Genomic DNA, 23,288 nt, shown 5'->3' with positions numbered 1-23,288 from the left:
GTGACTTTGGTTGTGGCAGAGGTAAGCTGATCAACTCTTTCGCATATTGGAGATCTTTTTGAATGTCCAATTGTTCCGAATATCCCTACTTTCCGACCATGCCTCCTTCTATCGACGTGGCAACCGCGGCTTTTCCATCATTTAGAAAGGACGTGGGAAGTCATGCCCATGATGAGACCAGATCGACAACCAACCGGTTCCTGCAGGGTCCAGGGGCCAGCCTCAAGTCGAGAGAACCCTTGTACTGGCAAGTCAACGTGCCCCGGTCGCAATGGACTGCCACATGTCCGCCCTTTCTCCGCGACCAGTCACTCAAGAACATGCAATGTCTGGCGACACCCGACCATCAGTATCAGCGACAGAGCTGGAAGCACGTGCAGGAGATTATCCGTTGAGTGGAGCCCTTCTTTACCTCGAACCCCCCCCCGGTCTCTGAGCTGTCATGCATCTTGGCGATGGGGCTCCGGTTTCCAGCCTCGGGCACGAACAGCTTCTCCTTTTGAGGAGGGCGCTCCATGCAGTGCGGCAATGGCAAACATGGCTAACATGGAGAATTGGTCATATATTTACAGGGACAAATCGAATTGACCAGTTTCAAAGAGTCCCGAGTGAGTTGCGAAAATATCTAGAATACATCGACCGCATCAAAGCGCAGTACGGATCAGTCATGCGGTTTGTGGTCACGGAGAGGCTGCGCTGGGGAAATGGGGCTCTGGAGCATCTGCAGCCTCGGGGTCGCCCCTTTGAGTATGCTGGTGAGTGCATTTGCTTCTACAATTCCTATGTTGAAACGGGTTCCGCAGAAATGGAACAAGCAGGATTTTGTGAGGGCTGTGAAAGCACACCGACTGGATAGGTTCCTCCCTAATGATCAGACCCACTAGAAAGAGCTATAGCTCGGTGTTAGTCCCTTGGAGAGAGTCAGCTTCCGTACTAACTTCCGTCTATAGAGGATGTGCGTGTCTTATTCAATGATTGGCCATACGGTGTAGACCTGGACATCATTCATCTCGTGGTTTGGACCAAATTTGAATTCCCCGATGATCCCGCCACGGGCGATCTCACCAACGAGGCCCGTCGAGCGATCGAGCATTATGTGCAGGTCACATTTTGCTCGCACATGGCACCTGAACATGTGGTCTGGTTCAGGAATTGGAAGTCCTTGAAATCTGTGCATGCGGTAGAACATTTCCATGTCATGCTTTACCAACCAGACATGGAATTTGTGCGGGAGATCACCCGAGGTGATGTGCCACTGATTCAACAGGTGGCGTGAGCCCCCGAGGAAAAATCGAGGCACTCATTCACTGAAAGATTCAATGGTCTTTGATATACATGCATAAGAAGTTACAGCCAGGTGTGTTTTCATATTTCAAACGCAGATATGATGACTTTAAAGCCCTCGAACAGTCCTCTTCCTGTCCTTTCTGACATGGTAAGATCCAAAATAAGATCCAGAACATTATTGCCCCTTCGCGTCCTCACAGTCACTATTTCTGGACCCTCAACAGGTTCTGTCAGTTGAAGAGATAAACTCCACGAGTATCGTCTCTTCTAACCAGAACTAGAACTTCATACTGTACCTAGACACCGTTCGGTACTAGTTTCACGCACCTGGCCGAATGAAGGCCCCCCTCTCTATACCGCTCCGGCGATGCCCCGCCTCAAACGTATTCGTATTAGCATTCAGTATTGACTTCTGACCTGTGATATTAAAATTAAATCAAGATCGCACTTCTAAAAGAAAGAGATTGGAGGGAAAATAAGGCCTCAAGAGAGGCGAGCGAAAGATACAGTCTATATTATTCCTTAGTCATAGTATCATCCTACTAAACTTTAGTATGCAGCGCTAGCCTGGCCGGTCATTGGATTCATGCTTCGCCAAAACTTAGTTCCGGTCAGGTGTCTACTTCAGGCCCAGAGAGGCTCTAAACGCCGGCGTGTGGCTTGACGTCATTGTCCAACTGACTCCGGCCGGCTCCACGTACCTCACTATACAATGGAGCATTTTACAAGTTTGCAGTCTGTGTGCATTAGGATATAAATTAGGTAGGTACATGGTGCATACCATGACTAGTAACTACAAATTTGCATAGTTTATCCCATATGCATCAGCATCAGTGACGAGGGCAGTAGCATGGATGGCCCAGCTATTGCATGTAGATTCATTCAGAGGTTGAGCAGTACATGTCCCCGTGTGTGTATCAGCTCTTGATGGACTCGGCTGACGCAAATTAGACCCATGAGAAACTCTACTTGAGATATTCTATTGTCTTCCTTGTTGAGAATCCCCACGCCATGGAAATACCCTAGAGCGACAGATTTTTGCCTAACTGAAGGATGCTGGCGCAAGTGCGCATCCGGAGGTATCGAGTGCGATGTGGAACCATGGGGGGGTCACAAGTTGGTTGTGTTAGGATTAATGCTGTATAGAGAAGAGCTATCCTCAGTAAAATGGGGACAGCCTATGAGAGACAAGAAATCATATATCGGAATGGATCATCGCAGCACCACAGTGGACGGTTTTCAGTCGTATATCATCACCTTCTCCACCTCCCCCGGTCCGATCTTCGTCGCCGGATGACGAGCTGCCGTCAGCCCCTCCAAGTCCCGCCCAGTCCACCCACCGGCAGTCCAATAGTTGCAGTCACCGACTTGTCTAGCTCGCTCGACTGCCATCTTTCTCCTCCGCTTTTTTTTTCCCTCACTCTCCCACCTCCTGATATCTTTCCACCGCCTCTCATTTTCTTTCGATCTTCTGTGCTTCTGCCCCGTCAGGCTCCAATTCACATTTGCCCATCATTTAGGCGACCATCCACACCCCGCATCCTCCCTTGCGTATTCTGTCCCGCTACATGCTGTCGCGCTGAAAGTCACTTCCAGTTCCCCCCCGCACTGAAAGACGGCCAGAGAGAAGAGACAAAGAGAGAGAGAGAGAGAAAGTCTGCTCCACTCCCGCCTATCCTCCTGCCAACCATGCCGGTGCCACATCTCCGCCGCTCCTCTTTGACCAGTACGTGCGGTGTTGCATCTTTGGGAACCGGAAGAAAACTTGCTGCAGCGAAGTCTTGTGAGCTTACACCATTTCTGCGCAGGCCGGTCGTCAAGGGAGCAGTCTCCCGCCAGTGGAGATGAAGAAATCGTTGAGCCGGAACAGGGCAATGTTAGGATGTCCCGGGAAATGTCAGGGCGGGAAGAAACACAGAGGGCCCAGGGTCGGAAGGCATGGAATCGCTGCTGACACGACTTTGTAGTGCTCTCGCATATCATTTCCCAGCTTCGACCAGGTGCCGACTTGAGCCGAGTGGTCCTGCCCACCTTCATCCTGGAACCGCGATCAATGCTCGAGCGCATTACAAAGTACGTGTGGGCCGCGGTTTCTGCAAACTTGCCAGATTGGCGCGGGATGGCCTTTGCTCCGCAAAGAGAGACAGCAAAACATGTCGGTACTAACGTGATGACTCGTATAGCTTCATGGCGCATCCTGAAACATTGCTGCCAATGTCTGAAATTGACGACCCAGTCGAACGCTTTGTGTCCGTGGTGAAGTTCTACCTGAGTGGATGGCATATCAAACCGCCGTAGGTCGTCTTCTTCTCCTTTGCTTGTCCTCGGCAAATTTCCAGTGCTCGAGTATACCTTCCCATTCGGATCCACTCGATTTTTTTTTGGTGAAAGTCTGCTGACAGGCGTCTACGGGGCCCGCATTGTAGAGGTGTTAAGAAGCCGCTGAACCCAGTGCTGGGGGAAACGTTCACTTGCTACTGGGACTACCCCGACAACACGCGCGGGTACTATATCTCTGAGCAGACCTCGCACCATCCACCCAAGTCCAGCTACTTTTTCATGGCTCCCGAACATCACATTCGAATCGACGGTACCTTGAAGCCGCGCAGCAAGTTTTTGGGGAACTCCGCAGCTAGCATGATGGAAGGTATCGCAATCCTTCGACTGTTGAATCGAGGCCAGGACAGAGAGAAAGGCGAGCGATAGTAGGTTGCCCTCTTGAGGTCCATAGCCCATGAGCATGCCGTATGTTTGCACAGCTGGCGTCGGCACACAGACTGACTAAACCTTATTGGCTAGTATTGTGACTCAGCCCAACATGTACGCGCGTGGTATCCTGTTTGGCAAAATGAAGTACGAGCTTGGCGATCACAGTTATGTGCGGTGCCCGGAGAACCACCTCGTGGCCGACATTGAATTCAAGACCAAAGGTTACTTCTCTGGCACATATAATGCCATCGGCGGCGTGATCAAGAATGAGCAAACTGGGGAGGTCTTGTATGAGTTGTCTGGCTTTTGGAACGGCGAGATGCACATCAAGGATGTCCACGTGAGTCGGCATTTTCTCGCGGCCCCTTGGCTCCCCATACAATACTGATGATGTCATCGTAAACAGACCCATCACAAAGAAGTTCTGTTCGACGCTACTCACGCAAAGCACGCCAAACCTCGTGCGCGTCCCATTGCCGAGCAGTCGGAACGTGAATCTCAGCGGCTGTGGGAGCCCACGGTCAAGGCGATCATCGCGCAAAACCACGCCGCTGCAACGGATGAGAAGACCAAAATTGAAGACCGGCAACGGGAGGAAGCAGCCATGCGTGCCGACGACGGTGTAGAGTGGCGGCCGCGATTGTTCCGCCACGTGGAAGGCGGTCCAGGAGGTCGTGACGAGGGTGAAGAGGACCTGGATTGGATTATCAATGCCGAAGTGTATGTGTCCTACATTGTGTCATGCCATTTGAGCGGACGAACCCCCGCTCTCAGATCTCTTAATATCTGACAATCTGATACAGCGTGGCTCACGACCCGCAACTTGCCACGAAGCAAATCCTGGCCATCGCACCGATTGTCGAAGGCCAAACGGACCCCAGCCAGTTCCAGATTCCGCCACGCACATCCGAGCCCTCCGAATCGGTGCCCCAGGCGCCAGCTCGACAGGATGTAGCCGCTCAACCCCCAAATGCAGCCGCTCCACTGCCCACCGTGGGAACATCTACAGAAATCAGTCCTGCTGCACCCGCGGTTGTGCAACGGGTGGACACCGAGACTCACCAGGTTGAGAAGTTTGTGGACGCCCATGAATAATAGCGCACGGGAGAACAAGACACTGCGACGACGCAAATCGAAATGAGAACAGACAAAATATACCCCAGTCCCATAATCAAGGGTTGAACACTCTCGTACACTCAAGTGGGCCCCTTTTGGGTCGCTGGAAACCCCCCATGTTGCGATATCTCGACTCATCCGCGAGTCGAAGATCTCCTACAAAATTCAAAATTTCAAAAATGAACCCCTCAAAACAACCCTGAGCGAGATGCTCGTTCCTTTTGATTTTTGCCCCTCAAAGGTCGCGGTACATGCACGACGATGATACGCCCCACAACGTCCTCGACCCCGGTCATCTCGAGCATCACGAATCTCCTTCTCCATCTTTCGGTACTCCGCACAGCGTGCTTGACGCCAGTTGAGAGCCTGACCGTGAAGGTGGTCAGAAATACCATCTCCGAACCCTGTCATAAATCAAGAACATAAGACCAATTCCTGAAATACAATTAATATCGAAGACGCAATGTTCCGCAGGTCACATAATGCAGAGAATACTAATGTTTGTGTTTTCGGATGGTCTTGCGCAAATTACATGGTGGGCTTTTTTGGAGGGTCAATTTTTTAATTCCATGCCCGGAAGTAGTCATAGACAGTAACCGCAGCCTTGGACGCTCTAGAGTGTGGTTCTGGAAATTAACATGAAAATGCAACAAGCCCCGGCCTTAACTTAGTACTCTGGCCTGGGAGCACTACGCTCTCACTGCCTGGAACCAGGACCTGCTGGCATGGTTGAGATATCCTTTCAATATGTGCATCAGGTGGGTATGTAGGGTATATCACTAAATCACAAAATTCCAAAAAATCCCAGGGAGAGAGAGGGAGGGAAAGAGAGAGAGAGAAAACAAAAGAGGAAATCGAGCACGACCACCCAAAAGCACCACCGTGATGATCAAACAAACGGACCATTTGTGTCCGCAACACGATAAACGAGACAGTCACCAGTGCACCACCCGAAAACACAATGGAGAAAATGACCAAGAAGAAGAACACCGGAGCTCCACAACCCCCACCATTTTCAAACCTGAACACCGTCGCGAGTCAACCGAACAAGGGACAGATAAAAAGCCATGAGCAATAGAGAAAAGGCCATCTTTGCACACGCTATGAGTATAACTCGCCCCGAGAACCAGCTCCTCGCTCCAGCTCCCGTCGACGATTGCCACGGGCAATGGAACCGGCCGAGCCAGGGGTCCCTGCGAAATCGGCCCCTCCCGCGGCCGCAGCGGTGGCAGCAAAGCCTCCGCCAAAGTGTTCTTCGCGCTCTTCTTCCATCATGGCCGTCTCCTCTTCGATTTCCTTTTCGGTCTCCTCACGGAGACCAAGAATGTCGGGGGGGATGAAGCTCATCTGTACGCTTGGGGCACCCTTGATATACCGCAACTGCTCATGCACAGCCTCGACCAGCCCGGCAAGATAGGGCTTGGAATTCTTATTTTCCAGCTTGCGAATCTCGGATAAGGGTGGGAACAGGGAATAGTCTGGTCCAAAGTGGGTGCGGAAGGCGACTGACTCGGGAATGGTGGAATCGAGGAGGGTATCGGCTTCGAGGAGAATTGAGGTCTCGTGGGCCCAGGCACGAGAGACGTTTCGCGGAGTGTAGCCGCCGCCCCCGACGACGAGGAGGGGCAGGCCAAAGGTCTTGGTGAATGCGACGCAGGCGCCGTGTGCGCGCACGTTCAGATTGAAACATCCCAGGCGGTCACAGCCTAGGGAGTCGGCTCCACACTGGAGCACGATTGCGCCGGGATGGTATGTCTCCACGCAGGCACCGATCACGTCATGGTAGAGCTGGATATAGGATTCGTCGTCTATACCGTCGTTCAGAGGGACGTTGATGGAATGGTGTGCTCCAGGGTTGAGGGGATGTGTAGGACCTGTGTCGTCAAGCGCTCCCGTTCCGGGGAAGAAATTGTCCTTGTCATATTTGTGGAACGAGACCGTCAAAACGCGATCGGTGGACCAGAACGCTTGCTCGACGCCATCACCGTGATGGACATCAATGTCAATGTACATCACTCGAGGATGTTGGCGCAGTAATTGGAGAATGCCCAGGACGATATCATTGACGTAGCAGAATCCACTGGCTTCTGCCTTCTTCGCGTGGTGCAGACCACCCGACCAGTTGATGGCGATTTCGGCCTGGTCATTGCACAATTTGCGCGCAGCATCAACCGTACCTCCGGCGTATAGGGGGCAGTAGTTGTAAAGACCGTCGAAAATGGGACAGTCGTCTCCAAAGTTGAAGCGCACCACGTTCTCGCTTTGCTCGGCGCGTTCCATATCGCCCGGCATCACCTGGCGCAGAAAGTCCAGATAATCCCCCTCGTGGAACTCGGCCATCTCTTCATAGGTCGCTGCCCTTGCCAGGTACAGATCCATGGCGTGGTGCATCCCATATGCCATGACCAGCTGTTTTGTCAAGGTGAGTCGCCATGGTTTCATGGGATGTGACTGGCCGAAATGGTGCGCTTCCACGGCGGGGTTGGCGTGCCATGAGACACGATAGCCCTTGGGGCGCGGAACTTGATAGAGCTGGCGTTCGTGGGCGGACTTTTGGTCCAGGCTCAACGTTGTGGACGGCGCATCATATTCTTGAACAATCGCTGAACGCGCCATCGATGGCGGAGGGATCAAGAAGAGGGCGGGGGGAAGATGGCTCGGATGGATGAGAAGGGGGATGAAGAGCGCTGCAGAATCGGAGCACACTAGCTGTGGGGCATTCGGTTCATGTCACAAAGGTTCGAGTCAATTGTATCTCTGGGGGTGAAGCATAAAGACTTGAAGATGAGAAATGTCGGTTGATCATGCGGGATCGGGCATTGGACCCCGACCTCACGAAGATGACTAAGACGATCTGCCGTGGCCCGGGCGCGAGCTTGGGCGGGTGGATTCCGCTGCGCCTTGTGGGTTGACATTCCATCGTGACTTTCGTTTACGCATATGTGCTGACTCGGTGCGGAGTTGAAGAGTGACTAGTGAGTACCGTACTAGGTGAGTAGGTCCTGGGCCATAGTTGAACACTGCGTATGACTATGTGGATTCGGCTGGGGGGCTTTGGACAACAAGTAGATTATTCGCTCTAGTCCCAATTCATGGATGCCTATATACCCATGTTCACGTCTTGTGCGAACACTGGTGTGATTAGCCAAAGCCTGGTCTTTTCTTTCTTTCTTTCTTTCTTTTTTGTTTCTTGTTTTTTTCCGAGTTGAATGCAACATCCAACATCATCGCAGATCCAGATGCATACCTGGACGCCACTGGTGATAGGCGAGGCCGACTTGCCCATCTAGGTACTCGGTCGTGACCAACACGCAGCGGCGGAGGAACTAAGCTCCCGTGACGGCGGGTGGAGGACGAGTCAGGATCGAGAAGGCTGGCCTTCACGTTACATCGCTTGGCCCACTAATGCAAGAGCCCGTGAAGTCTCCGAGGACCAAAAGACGCTTAGGAGACCAGATCGGAAGTGGATAACGCACGGTGCCTGTGATTTCTTTCCTCACCCCATACTTCCATCGACCTTGTCCTTCAGACGTGAACACGTCTCGACCGAATTGAACCTGTCCGCGGGGAATGATTTGATTCCAAAACTGCACCACTGGCAGAGATGGGTGGCACTCCTTGGCACTCGAAAGGGTGCATGGCGTGTCGGAAACGAAAAGTCAAGGTCGGATCGGTGACACTCTCGAGATGTGTTGTGTTTTACTTTGTTTTTCTTTTGATATACATGCTCTCTTCACGCTCGAGACCCCTCTCTAATCAGAATTGGTTTGAAGTGCGATGAACAAGAACCAGAGTGCGCGCGATGCATCAAGCGTGGGGTCCAGTGCCCGGGGTACGTCAAAACTCGCATCTATATTCACCACCCATCCGTGAATCATTATGGAGTGAAGAAAGCCATTCCCATCGACGATTTTCGACTCCAGCATGCAGAGCAAAAAACACATGATACTTTCATCCATGGACCGGGTGCAAGGTCAGTCCAGCAGGCGGCTCAGACCACGATTTCCGACGCCGGAGGCCCAAGAACCGTGTGCAGTCCCAGGTCGATGGCGCGCGAACAAATCTTCAGCTCCTTTGCAAGTCTCTTTTTCGGTTCCCAGCAGCAGGTTTCCTCACTCAATCTGTGGCAGTACTTAATCTATAGCTTTGCTCAACTTCCTAACAAATCCGGTACTCTTGACCGAGCGTTATCAGCAATGTCTTGCTTGCACCTGGGTCGGATGAATAACGATAAAGACATGTTTCGATATGGGCTGAACCTCTACAGCACCGCAGTGCGGAACGTGAACCACAAAGTTGGCCGAAATTTGTGTGATGCCGATACCATCTATACCACGGTCATTTTCCAAGATCTAGAGGTGCGAGATTCTGCGTTCTCGAGTGGATGAATATATAAGTTTGTGGGACCTTTTCTTTCTAACAGAGATTACCCAGTCGTACTGCTGTGCCTTTGATCTTCGCGCTTTTCTCGCGCATACTCAAGGCACAAGTGCAATCCTGCGTTGTTACCGCGATTCACTACCGCGAAACCCGCTTCTGGATGCCATCTATGACCGGCATCAGAAAATGCGTCTGGTAAGCATTCGGGTCTCAAGTTCTTCCTGGATCTTGAATACCCGCTAGGCTTGATACTGCTTGTGAAGCGCACTTCTAAATCGTACCAGGTCATTGCGACGACGGGTGTCAATATTACAGACGATGAATACCAACACCTCACCTGCTTGAGCGGCGCAAACTCGACCCCTGTGTTGGAACTGTTCGCAATTTTTGCAGAGTTTGGACCTCTCTCAGCCATGCTTAATCGGACCGCATTTTCCGACAGCGAGGAATGGGAGAAGCTGCTGCAAGCTTGTCTCAAGCAAAAGGAGAGAATCTGTTCATGGTACAAGCAATATGTGGATTCCCGAAGCTTGTTCATTTGCGGCCTTGAGGACTGCAAGACCGACACCCTACCGCCATCGAAGAGACTGTTTGGTCACGGATACCGCTTCTCATCGCATGACACCGCCAGAGTGCATCACTACTACTTCACTGCCCTCGCGACCGTGCAGCCTTTGATCGAGAAAGCCCGCGACTTGAGTCGACCCGAGTGTCCCCCCACTGCGAGTGCGTCAACCTTCGCGGGCGAATCAATCCCAATTGAAGGTGAGGTCCTGACGGAGTTCTACGCCGATGAGGTCTGCCGCATGGTTCCATATTACGTCAAAAATTACCGGGCACCCTCTGAAATCGGGATGCTTCTGTTCCCCATCGTTGCCGCAATCAAAATCTACATTGGACTAGGCCACTGGGAAAAGTTTTCATGGTGCCAGCAAGTCTTTCGGTTGATTGGAGACCGGGGCCTGAGTACCTGCTACCGTCTGGCCGGGCTGTATTCGAACAGCTGGAATGCCCGAACCATCAATCCGTGGCCTATACCTTGTCGATCATTAAGAGATGACATGAACTCCTTTGAGCTCTCGACGGAATCACAAGCGGGAAGCCCTGCTAAGGCGCCACAACACGAGGCGTCGCAAAAGGGAAAGGCGAGATCGACTCTTCCAACAGATCCCCATTTCAAAAACCCGCATGTCATCTCCGGGATTCCATTTCCCTCCCCGCAGGCCATGCCTCGAGTGAGGTAAATTTATCGAAGTATACGAACACGAGTCATCAAAGCCAAATGACGACGAACGTGCACTTCAGTCGAAATGATGGTTAGGATTCTGCTCGCCGTACAGAGGCTGTCATTGGAATCTGGAATAGACCCGATTGGTAACAATCAAGCATGTTGGCCACTGCAATGGGAGAGTCTCAACCCCGTCGTCTAGCTCAATATGATACGTTGACAAACTATTCTGAGTACCCATTTTGAGGCTGGCATCTGCCACCATACACACGTTGGCACCCTGCTTCACTTCAAGTCTCATCACCTGGATTGGGTCCATGTGGCGATCCAGCTCGCCACAACATCTGGGGTTGAAGCGGCCGGCGAGAAATCACCGAGTTATCCGCGATGACATAATCGAGTCAAATCCCGGTATCGGCACCGGCAGTGGCACTGTGGTGGGGGAGGAGAGCGCTTCAGGACGGATGAGACATCATTGGTGGGGGTACTCGAAGGGTTGAGCGGGCAGAACGATGGAGACGAGAGAGAGCGCGAGAGAGGGAGAGGAAATTTTTTTCTGGAGATGATTGGTAACGGAAGTATCAAATCCCAAGGTTGAGAGAGAGCTATAAAGAGTGGATGAGTCGTTGCGACTGGAATCTGCGATCGCGAGAGACAAGTCAACCCCTTGAAAGTTTTCCCTGCAAGCACTCCCCTTTGCTCGAGACTGTTCGCCCGTGGAATAACTATAACAGAAGACGTCATCATGTCCTTGGGTTCCGGTGCGAGCAATTTGCGAAAGGTCCTGGAAGATCCCAACGGGTTTGTGTGCGCCCCTGGTGTGTACGATGGCTTGTCGGCGCGCATGGCCCTCGGAGCTGGGTTTGATGCTCTTTACATGGTGAGTAGGGCCTGTACGGTCCGCAGCGCAGCGCAGCGAATACCAAATACTCACATCTTGTCTCCTTCTCTCTCTTTTCTTAGACCGGTGCAGGAACCGCGGCCTCAGTCCATGGCCAAGCAGATCTCGGTATCTGCACTCTCAATGACATGCGTGCCAACGCTGAGATGATCGCCAATCTATCCCCCAGCACTCCCCTCATCGCCGACGCAGACACCGGCTACGGCGGACCGATCATGGTGGCTCGGACCACGGAACAATATGCCCGCGCCGGCGTTGCGGGCTTCCACATCGAAGATCAAGTGCAAACGAAGCGATGCGGTCATCTCGGCGGCAAGCAACTGGTCGATCTCGCTACATATACCACGCGTATCCGCGCCGCGGTGCAGGCACGTCAGCGCATCGGCAGCGAGATTGTGGTGATTGCGCGCACCGACGCGTTACAGTCCCTCGGGTACGACGAGAGTCTGGCGCGTCTACGTGCGGCGCGTGATGCGGGTGCGGACATGGGCTTCCTTGAAGGCGTCTCCTCGCGGGAGATGGCGGCCCAGGTTGTGCAGGACCTGGCACCGTGGCCCTTGCTGCTGAATATGGTGGAGCACGGGTCTACTCCATCCCTCACGGCGCAGGAGGCCAAGGACCTCGGGTTCAAGATGATTATCTTCCCCTTTGCGACGATCGGGCCAGCTTTGACGGCGATGCGCGAGGGATTGGAGAAGTTGAAGCGCCTGGGACTACCGGGGCTGGATCCCGAGTTGACTCCGCAGATGCTCTTCCGCGTGTGCGGACTGGATGAAAGTGTCAAGTTGGATGCCGAGGCTGGCGGCGCCGCCTTTGCAGGAGGGGTCGATTTGCAGAAGTGATGTCGGCTCTCCGACAATGTGTCTCGACTTTCCAGGCTGGAGCCCAGCTGATCTCGATCCGCCCTTTCATCTTACCGTCGCTGTAAATAGAACCACTGCCACAAGTGAACGATGCCCATGGAATACTCAATCCAGACACGCCCCGCATGCATATATGTACGACGGACGGACTGTCAGGTACAGTGCCATCCCGGATCTAGGCCCTCCAGTCCTGTCAATCTTTCAAGACACACGTTCACACAGTGACGGGGATGTGAATTCGTGTGGCTCTCGTAACGACGTTGCCTATGTACCTGAATCACCCAGGACCGGACGACGTACTACGCCGAACCTGTTATTTAAAAATAAACGTCGACCCTGGCTATGTGCACCTCAAAGGCTCGAGTAGGACCTAGTCGGGTCGAGTGGGGCATTCCATGCTCGACTCGAGACTCGATAGTCGGGCAGACGCAACACGAATGTGGGACAAGGGCGGTGTTTCAGAGTGCTCTCTGCCCGCTCCCGCGTTCCGGCGGTCGAAGCCTTCGCACGTGGTCCCCGACTGGAGGATCGCTTCCCGCCTCATCCGTTGGGTCTGTTGACTTGTCAAGCGACTCAAAAGTAACCTTTGGCAATAGAAGAATGGATAGGTTGTTGCTTTTTTTTTTTTTTTTTTTTTTTTTAAATCCGGACTCTGTATCAAGTAGGAGTTAAAAAAAGGCTCAGGCCATGGTAGATGATGACACTTTTGTTTGGACTGGTGGTCACAATTTGGAAAGATTGAGAGGTCCAGGTACATATTACCGGGCACAATACTGTAGGACCACTAGCGTACACACTCCCGTAGAAAAGGGGCTCAATCTCTCCCCCTCTTCGCCCCAAAGAACCCATGTCCCGATTCTTCAGACGGCAAACTACCGTGCAATGGTTCATGAGACCAAGGGGACATGGATGTGATTAGCTACTGAATTTGTAACTTTCGGCTGAAATAATGATTCCATTAGGGTCCGTCAAGGGAATATAATGGGAGCGATTTCGTTATACTATCTACCTCCATTCTCAAAGCTGGTGCTTCTCAGTCTCGCATGCTGGACGCTATAAAAGACATTCGATACCAAACACCAGACAATTACAGTAATACTGTCGTAAACTTTCTGGTTTCTCCGGCATTCCTTTCAGAGTCTTATCAACACGGCTCTGCTCCCAGTACAAGATCCACCGGGCACTTTGCGCCTATGCCAGAACTGGAAGCTCAGCCTGTAGCCCTGTACTAGTGTCAGAGTCCCTCCAACGTGGCAAACGGGTCTAGGCTACAACAGGTAGCCGATCGTTGCTCCTTTCATGCCCGACAAGTGCAGTCAGTCGGAAGATCATGTCCCGGAAAGGCCGCACTGTGGAAAAAATTGCCAGTGTACTACGGGGACAGTGTGACGCAATCATGCCCGGTATTGCAGTACGTGCGTGGCAGCGGGGCGCGAGGCGTGTCCCGGTCGCAGCGCATGTTATGAGCCGCTGTTATTGTGATGGAATAGACCGTGTCAGGAGCTCAATCTCGGGACCTAGAGCAGAAACATCTGAAGGGGTGCTCGAGTGGATGGTGACCGGCGAGTCTGGAGTGTTTTTATTACTGGAACAGAATGGGAGACGAGGGTATAATGCTCGTAGACATGTCTCATTCTTGACCTTCCGAGTACATGTCAGATTAGATTTGTCAAGGCTGACGCATAGAAATCGATACATATTGGCGCTTTCTTGTCTAAGCCCAGTCAACTCAGAAACAGAGCACGATGTGAGGTGAACAAGTATAGGATTCACAAAGGACAAGATCCCTCCGAGGCCACTCAGAAAGAAGATCAATGCAGTTGCTTGAATATTGACCACGAATCAATTACATGTTGAGGATTTGACGCCATTTCCCACAGTAACTAACTGGCCTGCTAGCCACGTCAGCTCAGTAGGATGATCAAATGGGACCAGACTCAATCACTCTTCAATCAATGAGCCTAGAGTAGGGGGGGGGATCTCTCTCCACGAGGTACAGTACGGAGGTACAATCGTAGCCGATCTTGGACGATCTTGGCCCGGGCTCCCAAAGGCCATGGGAAAGAAAAATGAGAGACCGAGGTGGGCTGCTCAAGACGTCCTGAACACGGTGAGACTGAGCCATGCAGTGTGCAAAATGACAATGACGCTGGTCGCGGAGTGTGCCCAGGTACCGGTGTCCATAGTCCATACCGCAATTGACCCGTGGTCGAGCTCCGACATTCCAACATCGAAGCATTCCCAAGGTAACACGTGTTTGACAGCAGGATACCTGACAAGGCATCTGGCGTATAATCTCAAATTGGACGACTTCTCATGACTGCATGGTCGGGCAGTGACTTCGCAGAATGTGTTGTCAAACTCGTCCATAAGCCCGTCCCTGTGAGGAACTCGAAGAAAAACACCTGTACAGTACAGTAAATTAATACAAGTCAAGTACCCGTTTTTCACGCCATGCAACTTGGCGTTGCATGGGTGTAATCTCGGAGGAAAGAGGGGCGCGCAGCCGGTTCTCTGGGCGATGATGGTGCTGATGGGTGGATCAGGTCACTTGTACCTTCTTCAGACAGCCACACCCCATACTCGTCTCAAGTATGCAGTACCCCAGCCTAAAATTCGTCCATATCAAAAGGTCCCGAACGAAGCCCACAAAATCGTGTTATCCATTCGACCCCTTTTGATGTTTTGATCCTCTTTTTCATCCCGGGACGCGAGGATGAGCCCTCGTTTCCATGGGTCTGAGCATCCGACCGCCCAATCAAAGGATTGCAGGAGCACCGATCGGGTAGGTACCACCCACTCCTTTCCAGGCACCGTCAGGTACACCGCCAATCATCAGCAGCCCACCCCTGAGGTTCCAGAAGTCCCGACGTGGTGCAGGATTTCGGTTGGTCGGGTTCCTCCTGTCTGGACGAGCGTCTGGACTCTGGCCTGTGGGCGATTCTGGACCTTGCGTGAGTTCAAACACATTGGGTCTGAAGCTGGTACTGTCGTATGGGCAACACACGCTCAGTCTGTCAAATGGTATTCAAAATCAGCGTCAAACAATCGTCACGTATGGTACTCAAGAACCCAGTGACTTCGTGGAGTAGGCAGATTCGGCGGGCTGGCCAGCAAAGACGCGCCCACAAGGCTCCAGCGCTCAGTACCTCAACTACGATGAAATGATCCGGTAATCTGTATTCCGCAGGTCTCCGTCCGGTACCCTGAGATTCCATGACAGCACATTGTATGATTGTACCACCACGATACATCAGGCTTACCCACACGCAGAAAAAGTCAGCCAGCGAGCAGAGAGCCCACAATCATTTTGAGTTCACTGACCTTATTACCATCGACGTCCCCCCATCCCCGTCGGCGTCTTCTTTTCCTTCCTTCTCCCTTCATCAGGTCCTGCAAAACCCACACTCCTTTTTGGTTCCCAACTGCTCTTTGCTTTCGAGCGTATCCTCGCTCAGTCACTCCTTAAAACACTCTCGCCGTTGCTAGGATCTTCTTCAATCCTTTCAGAAGACCAGTCCCCCATCCCGAGTGAATACCAACACAGTCCCAACATCAACGACATATCAAGATGCTTGTGAAGAACTCCCTCCTTCTTGCTGCGGCTCTGACCGCTGGCTCGGCCGCTGCCCGCATCCATGGCCATGAGCGCCGGCACGCTCACCACAAGGCCCAGATTGAGCCTATCGTCGAGGTCGAGAAGCGTGGTGGTGTTGGTGATATCGTCTCGGCTGTCATCGATGGTGTCCTCCAGACTTGGATCAACGAGTGGTCGGGTGAGAGCGCGACCAGCTCTGCCACCACCACCGCCTCTGCCACCTCTGTGGCCACCACCATTGTGTCTGTCCCCACTTCCACCGTTGCTCCATCTGTTGTCGAATCGACTGCTGTTCCTTCCAGCACCCAGTCCACCGTCAAGCCCACTTCTGCCCCCAGCACTGGCGGTGACTGGCATGCCACCCCTGCCGATGGACAGTTCTCTCGCGCCGGGTTCGGCGGCGTTTCCAAGGCCCAGAAGGTTGGAAGCCTGGACTGGGATTACATTGGTAACGTCGGTGTCCCATGGGGTAGCAACATCATCGAGGTCGAGGAGAGTGTCGCCAACCAGTACAAGCATGTTCTCCGCTTCGAAGGTAGCCAGTCTCAGCCGTGGCACGTCGTGTTCTGGAACACCTACGGCCCCGACAACAAGATGACTGGTTTCTGGGCCCCCAACCAGGCTCTGTCATTCAACCTCGAGAAGGGACAAGTCAAGTATGTGGCCATTGATGACAACTCTCAGGGTGGCTGGGCTGCGGCTCCTGGCAAGGTTCCCACCACCAACTTCGGCCAGTACGCTGCCACCTGGGGTGAGTTTGACATGAGCAGCGAGAAGAACGGTGGCTTCTCTGGCTGGGATGTCTCCTGCATCATCGCTCAGCTCAACTCGCTCGATGTCCAGGGCATGCGGATCTGCAACCACCTTGGTCAGGAATGCTCTCACATCGGCAATGGTCTCTCCTCAGTCCTCAACGCCTACACCTCGGCTGACCAGGGCAAGCCCGACCTGGCTGTTTCCCAAGCCTCTGGCCCAGTCCGTCTGATCGTCGAACTCGACTACGCTTAAGCGTATTGTCCAGTGTACTTTCCTTGACGTCGAATGAGGATTTCACTTCTTCGCCCAAACGCTTTCGTCCGGCCAATTTCGTTCCACTTGATACCCTTCCGCAGGTTTCTCAACTGTCGTCACATCAGCTTTGTGTCCAGAAGATAACTGCATCTTTCGCCCGGCGCGTGTCCGCAAACATCCTCTGATCTTCTTCCACGCGTCTCAATCTTCGTCTGCGTGAAAGATTTGGATACATACCCCCTTGTATCACTTCCACGCCTATGATTTCTTCCACTTCTTTGTACATATACCATCTAGATTCGTTGCTCATATCAGTTCATATCATTTTTTTTCTTCGACCCATCTCAAGTTGATAATATTCCGCACCTTGTAAACTTGATGACCCTGAGACCTTGCAGCGTTTCATGAGGTCAACACCTTGGCCGGTGCCCTTTATTCTCGATCGCCCGTTGAATCTGGTCGATGGCCTGGGGACTCGACATAGTAGGCTGCAGACATTGTGTGGAATGATTGCTTTTTGTTCAATGTTGAATCAGGTGACCGGAACGACCGTGGAAGAACTGTGAACCATTCGAGGTGGAACCCTGTCATCAGCTTCAAGTCCTTCCGTCGATATCAATGCGCTGCAGAAGCACACGATGGAGTGAGCGACAAAGAAGAATTTATGAGACGACAAAGAGATGCGCTCAAAATGCCTTTGAGGAAAAGTCGGGCAAAGTCCTTTCTCCTTTACCCAGGGACCCCTAATCTACTTATGTCTCCATGTTATTTCCTACGGCCCCGGGGGCCAGCCTTGGCAACTTCGAGCGAGTCGAGACACGGTTAGCCTCTCAGCCATCGTGCATACTCTGCGGCGCTTGCATCGGTCCCTAGCCCTTTGGTACCCTGCAATTTTTGCATCGCTTGACATCTTGGAGCCAATCGTCCAACGGGACAGCATCCCGTCAATGCACCGGCGTGGGATACGATCCGCCTTGACGGCGCTAAAGGCTCGTCCTTAAGAGGCGGAATTCAATTGTGCTCCACCGGGTAGTCCCGCCCGCTCCGGGCAGCGCAGCGCATACAGTTAAATCTTCTTCGGGATCGGCCATCAACTCTATTGAGAACCGCAGCGAGGAACATCCTCAAGCTCTTTTTCTAAAGGCTACGGATCAGATGCGGTCAACTCCGTGCAACAAAATGGCTCACTACTTTGTGGTTCATCGTATAATGGGACAAAACCACAGAAATGGCCCCATTATGCTCCCCCCCCCCCTGCGAAGCTACTGTACCGACTACTGCTAGCGATGAGCCTAGGGCTTTCTCATCTCCGAAACAGGGGGCCATCATGCAGCCAAGAGCAGACCGTCTCTCGCCGATCCCAACCTCATATAAGTTGGCGACAAGATGGCCGATCTTATTGGACGTACACGCCATCTCCGCTATGGGTTGGGAGGCTAGACGATCTTCTGAGCGCACTTCACAATTAGATCCTTACCCAAGCTATGGTTTAGATACTGCAGTAGTCCCTTATTCCTGTCGCATCTAGAGTACTCGCTTGTATGCTTTTTGTACCCCACTGCCGCAGTTTTGCACACGAGAAGGGAGCGCGAAAGAGTTGTCTTGCCTGCGAGAAGCTCATGAGTCTCTGAGGATAGCGGAATCGCTGTCATTTCTCTCGTGTCTAGGTATGGCCTCCCGTCAATACGACGCAAATGAGGATCGCAGAATCCTCGGACATGCCAGACCCTACTTCTCCCATACTGTTCGTCCCAGTCGCTCATCTTCTCGAAGACCACCATCAGAACGCAATGCTCCCAGTAGTCATGGAGTATCAGGAACTGAGCATACCAATCAAGGAACTGCCCGTGAACCGAGCTTAGCGAAGCCTTTGAAAGATTGGAAACCATATACTCTGACGCATTCGTTCCTGGGAGTGACCTCTCTCTTATCCCTCGCGCTATGTTTGATATCGCTCTTTCTGTGGTGGAAATCGTCAACGGATAACGGGCTAGGCAAGGACGATGGCTCGTCCATACTTTTATTTGGATGGCGATATAGCCCAACCCTCGTCGCAGTGGTTTACGCACAAATGACCACAGTCTTGCTGCAGGATGTACAGCGGACTGAGCCTTTTGCTCGACTAGCACGGCGGGGCGGGGAATGCAGCCAGCAGCATCTTGAAGACGCCAGGCGCCTGGTGGACAGCGTTGTATGATGGCTTCTCGAAGAAGAAAAACGGATGCCGCAGTGTCGTCTTGATATGTGCATCCTTGATCAACATCGTTGCGGTCTTGGCAATCTCCTCACTCTCATCCGCATTTCTCTTCTCACAGGAGATAATCGTTTCAGAATCCGTGGATTTTGCTCGTCTCGAGCCAGTTGCAGGCTCACCCTTGCCCATAGATGTAGACCGTTCTACCCACTTCCGAACCATTGCGAGCCTGTTGCAAAACGCCTCGACTTCACCATGGATCACCAATGACTTTACAATCTTCCCGTTCTGGCCGGCTGAGATCGGGTCTCCTCCAGTTACCTCTTTGCCCACCGAGGCAACTCAAAGATGGACGGCGGAGACGATGATGTTCAAAAGTGACCTGGACTGCACACCCATGGCATTGGAGAGAAAGGCTGATGAAACGATCATCTACCCGGATCAAAATTTGGTGCGCTCAAATTCCACGATCTGGTCTTCTCCCGATGGATGTCGATGGGGCATGGCCGCACCATCGACCTTCTGGAGCACTGGAGGCGCCAGCTGGTCTGATGCCTCCACATTCTATTATGCCGAAGAAGCTCTCACTACCACCAAGTTGACCTTCTCAAGTTCAAACCACACAGCGCAGTGTAATGGCCGCCAGGTGATTCTCGTCACAGAATCATGGCAGAATGAGAACCCAGCCTTTTCAGCGCAAGTATGCAATACTACTTATTTTATGGCGCCGATCACAGTCACTGTGGCTTTGACAGGTGATGTGCCAGACATTTCTTTTGATGCCAGCGAATTTGAGCAGAAGAAAATCATCATTGCAGACAGCGTCATGGATACCACTACGATTCTGGAGTCCACTCTGGACCACAAATGGCCAACATATATGCTGTCTGTTCTGCAAAGCTCGCTTGTTGGTGGACCTTCTGTCTTGCTGGGCGCGTTGTATGACTACAATATGACGGCCATGGCCAGAGATCCAGCCTGGGCCAAGTCAGCTGCAACGGCAAACCAACGATATTTTGGAGAAGTTTTGCAAGCTGCTTTGACCCAACAGGGCGCTTCACGACCCGTTCCCATCAAGGGGACAACGGTCAAGGTGGAAACCCGTATTTTGGTCCAAAAAGGTCCTGCAGTTGCTCTGGGGGTCCTGTTTGCGGTTTCCTGCTTGCTTTTGATGATTCTCTGGTGGCGCTCTCAATGCCGATATAGGCCTCTGAACCTCAGGGAAAGCCCTGCATCAGTTCTCGGAGTAGCTGCTCTGATCGCACGCAACGATCGAGTAGATTCGGGCTTTCAAATTTTCCGTCAACCAACTGCAAAGGACCTCCGGGAGAGACTCGATGGGCAACGGTTCCATACAACTTCCTGCGGACTGTCTCGATCGGTTCCATCCCAAAGCTTGAATGGCAATGTGACTCAATCTGAGAATGGGACCCCAAAGGTACTACGAATACCTTTTCTCGTCGCTTTCGTTCTGGCACTCTTGGTGGTTGTGGCCAGTGTCGGTATTCTGTGGTACTTTGCCATGAGTGTAGGGCTCTACGAGAAGGTCTTCGTCTATCAAATGCAATGGTCCTTTCTGAGCGACAGTATGTCGTCAATAGCGCCAATCTCGATTGTTCCAACACTTATCGCGACGCTTATTGGACTATGGTGGGGATCCATAGATGAGACCTTTCGTCGCCTTCAGCCGTACGTTGCAATGGCGGATGGAGCTCCCTCTGTCTCAAGGGGCCCTGGTCTATCTTATGAATCTTCCTTTTGGCTTTGGGCCTGTCTCAGGGCTGCTCGGAATAAGCACTGGCTTCTTGCTCTGGTGACTCTGGGCAGTAGCCTTGTGCCCGTCTGTATGTGAACTTGTTATGGTCTTTGGGAATCAAGCGGCTGATCTCATTCCTTTCCCCTCTCAGTTACCATCACGATGTCCGCCCTGTTCAATCGAGAGCCGGGTGTGGTCACGAAACCGATCACTTTCGATCGTGCCCTTGAAATTCGTGACATCCCTCATGTCTTCAGTACTCAGCAGGCGGTCTACCCAGATACGTCCAACGACTACGCAGCCTATATCCTTACCGATCTGTACAAGAATATCTCCACCCAGTGGATGTATACCGCAACGATCCAATTGACCTTGAATGGATCCGAACCTGCATGGAGCAAAGAAGGCTGGAGTTTTGTGCCAATCGAGATGCAATCGTTGAGCAATGTCAGAGTGCCAGGAAATCTCGACGAATCCGACAACATTGGGACATACACGCAGACAAATATCACTTTGACCACTCCGGCCATGCGCGCCCGTATCGAATGCTCCCACTACCCAGCCGAAGCTTTGATGAACCTGTCACATTGGCTTTCCCCCGTCGATTTGAGCAACGCTACGGTGTGGAATCAAACGACCATTCCCCATGATATTCAAGGAGGTTTCGAGCTGGGCACACATTGGATCTACAACAAAAACCCTGGAGTCATTCTCCCTTTATCGGGGAATGAGACGATAGCGACTTGCGATGGGTGCACAACTGTCTTTGTGAACCCTGGCTCAATCGCCTGCTGTGGCAATTCTAGCAGTACAACCTGGGATCCAACCGTGGCAGTGGGATACTGGTCTCCGAACACAAATTTGTCGTCGTGGTCCACCAAATCCTGGCATCGGAATTTCACTCTCAAATGGATTCATGGCACCGCGGTCACGGGGATTTATAAGAATCCCACGAAGATGCAAGGCAACTTCTCGGAGCCTCTACCTTTGCTATTCCCGTCACCCCCGTCGATCAACTTGATGAATTGCAGACCGCTTGTTGAGTCGGCCGATGCCGAGGTGATTGTCGATCCAGTGAATGGCGTGGTTCAAGCTTTCAATGTGACCAGTAAACCAAAAGAACTGACGGAAGCCTTTGCGGACAACTTTCTGCCTCACAACGGGAGCTACTTCCAGGGGGAAAGGGGATATGCCTATTACAATGTCACTATCAGGTCAGTGGAGGATGATGATGCAACGCAGGCTACACCATGCGGGACCTTTCTTTATTAACGAGTTCATACAGTCTTGGCCGTCTGTTCATGGCGTCAATGCTCACCGCAGCTGACACTCTGGAAATTGGTGGTGCTCAGCACATCGGAGGCTATCACAGCGAGAATCTCAACGACAACACATACAACATTCGAGACGAAATCAAAGGGCTCAATTTGGACTTTATGAGCTACGCCATGTACACGATGGCCGGAAAGAATCCCAAAGCTCTTCTCGATCCGGATCTCTACCTCTCGCTGGCTCAAAAAACCTTTACCACTTTCTTCCAACACTACATAAGCAACAACATCTCCATGGAGACCGGTGGCTGGGGCTATCAAACAATCAACGCCAGCCTTCCCGACTCCCTGGGACCAATCGTCGAGGTTGTCAACAACTGGCTCCCCGGAAACAAGCCAACTATCTACCAAGACGAGATGCATCCGATTTCAACCACGAACAGAACCGTCATTGCGCAAATCTCTAAACGCGTAGAGATTCTCCAAATGAACGCGCTTGCAGTGTGGCTGAGCGTTGGGATCATGGCCTGGCTCGTGACGATCACCTTGCTCGTGATTGTGCTGCAACGACGTTACTTTAGTCGACTTGTCCGCAACGTCGAGTCGCTCGGTGACGTACTGGTGCTCATTGCCGGAAGCACGAACTTGTTACAAGTGGCGCGGGAGATTCAAACCGGTCAGCTTTCTCCAGGACAATATGAAGATCTGCGCACGCGGCTGGGCTGGTTTATGGACAAAGATGGGGCGCTCCGATGGGGCGTCGAAATGGTGGAGACGGTTGGAGATGGACCGGTAGTCGAGTGGATTTCTTCGCCCTACTTTTCAAAGAAAGGGACGAATACATGGGGTCTTTCTGATGAGAGTGTTCAGTCTTGATTTTCTGAATGGTATAGTGGGTTGGTCTGTGCTCATTTTGTCATCGCTTTGTCTACGTCTTGACGCTCGAATTTGACTCACCGTGCCATGTCCAATCA

At 52.3% G+C, this 23,288-nt stretch overlaps 8 protein-coding genes across 8 annotated transcripts; 6 read left to right on the top strand and 2 right to left on the bottom strand.

The window, feature by feature from the left end:
• Window positions 1-98: 98 nt before the first annotated feature.
• Window positions 99-1,276, top strand: POX_b02609 (uncharacterized protein; the record flags this gene model as incomplete). Its single annotated transcript, XM_050111522.1, has 3 exons — window positions 99-390; window positions 573-755; window positions 951-1,276. 3 exons carry the CDS (start codon window positions 99-101, stop codon window positions 1,274-1,276), a joined length of 801 nt encoding a protein of 266 aa, XP_049971868.1.
• A 1,700-nt stretch (window positions 1,277-2,976) lies between these two features.
• POX_b02608 (Oxysterol-binding protein-like protein OBPa) lies at window positions 2,977-5,091 on the top strand (the record flags this gene model as incomplete). The annotated part of the gene is made up of 8 exons (XM_050111521.1): window positions 2,977-3,013; window positions 3,096-3,215; window positions 3,255-3,360; window positions 3,471-3,581; window positions 3,714-3,992; window positions 4,087-4,336; window positions 4,403-4,716; window positions 4,800-5,091. 8 exons carry the CDS (start codon window positions 2,977-2,979, stop codon window positions 5,089-5,091), a joined length of 1,509 nt encoding a protein of 502 aa, XP_049971867.1.
• A 1,122-nt stretch (window positions 5,092-6,213) lies between these two features.
• Window positions 6,214-7,728, bottom strand: POX_b02607 (putative histone deacetylase H; the record flags this gene model as incomplete). Its single annotated transcript, XM_050111520.1, has 1 exon — window positions 6,214-7,728. One exon carries the CDS (start codon window positions 7,726-7,728, stop codon window positions 6,214-6,216), a length of 1,515 nt encoding a protein of 504 aa, XP_049971866.1.
• A 1,161-nt stretch (window positions 7,729-8,889) lies between these two features.
• On the top strand, window positions 8,890-10,736 carry POX_b02606 (uncharacterized protein; the record flags this gene model as incomplete). Its single annotated transcript, XM_050111519.1, has 4 exons — window positions 8,890-8,944; window positions 8,998-9,470; window positions 9,547-9,687; window positions 9,777-10,736. 4 exons carry the CDS (start codon window positions 8,890-8,892, stop codon window positions 10,734-10,736), a joined length of 1,629 nt encoding a protein of 542 aa, XP_049971865.1.
• Window positions 10,737-11,465: 729 nt separating this feature from the next.
• On the top strand, window positions 11,466-12,463 carry POX_b02605 (Carboxyvinyl-carboxyphosphonate phosphorylmutase; the record flags this gene model as incomplete). The annotated part of the gene is made up of 2 exons (XM_050111518.1): window positions 11,466-11,600; window positions 11,684-12,463. 2 exons carry the CDS (start codon window positions 11,466-11,468, stop codon window positions 12,461-12,463), a joined length of 915 nt encoding a protein of 304 aa, XP_049971864.1.
• A 2,112-nt stretch (window positions 12,464-14,575) lies between these two features.
• On the bottom strand, window positions 14,576-14,854 carry POX_b02604 (uncharacterized protein; the record flags this gene model as incomplete). The annotated part of the gene is made up of 1 exon (XM_050111517.1): window positions 14,576-14,854. One exon carries the CDS (start codon window positions 14,852-14,854, stop codon window positions 14,576-14,578), a length of 279 nt encoding a protein of 92 aa, XP_049971863.1.
• Window positions 14,855-16,055: 1,201 nt separating this feature from the next.
• On the top strand, window positions 16,056-17,090 carry POX_b02603 (Allergen; the record flags this gene model as incomplete). Its single annotated transcript, XM_050111516.1, has 1 exon — window positions 16,056-17,090. One exon carries the CDS (start codon window positions 16,056-16,058, stop codon window positions 17,088-17,090), a length of 1,035 nt encoding a protein of 344 aa, XP_049971862.1.
• Window positions 17,091-18,811: 1,721 nt separating this feature from the next.
• POX_b02602 (uncharacterized protein) lies at window positions 18,812-23,190 on the top strand (the record flags this gene model as incomplete). Its single annotated transcript, XM_050111515.1, has 4 exons — window positions 18,812-18,940; window positions 19,220-21,131; window positions 21,195-22,257; window positions 22,329-23,190. 4 exons carry the CDS (start codon window positions 18,812-18,814, stop codon window positions 23,188-23,190), a joined length of 3,966 nt encoding a protein of 1,321 aa, XP_049971861.1.
• Between the last annotated feature and the right edge of the window lie 98 nt (window positions 23,191-23,288).

Source organism: Penicillium oxalicum, chromosome II (genome assembly GCF_001723175.1).
Source record: "Penicillium oxalicum strain HP7-1 chromosome II, whole genome shotgun sequence".
NCBI lineage: Eukaryota > Fungi > Ascomycota > Eurotiomycetes > Eurotiales > Aspergillaceae > Penicillium > Penicillium oxalicum.
The sequence above is the reverse complement of the archived record's forward strand: the minus strand, read 5'-3'. Positions and strand labels throughout refer to the sequence as shown.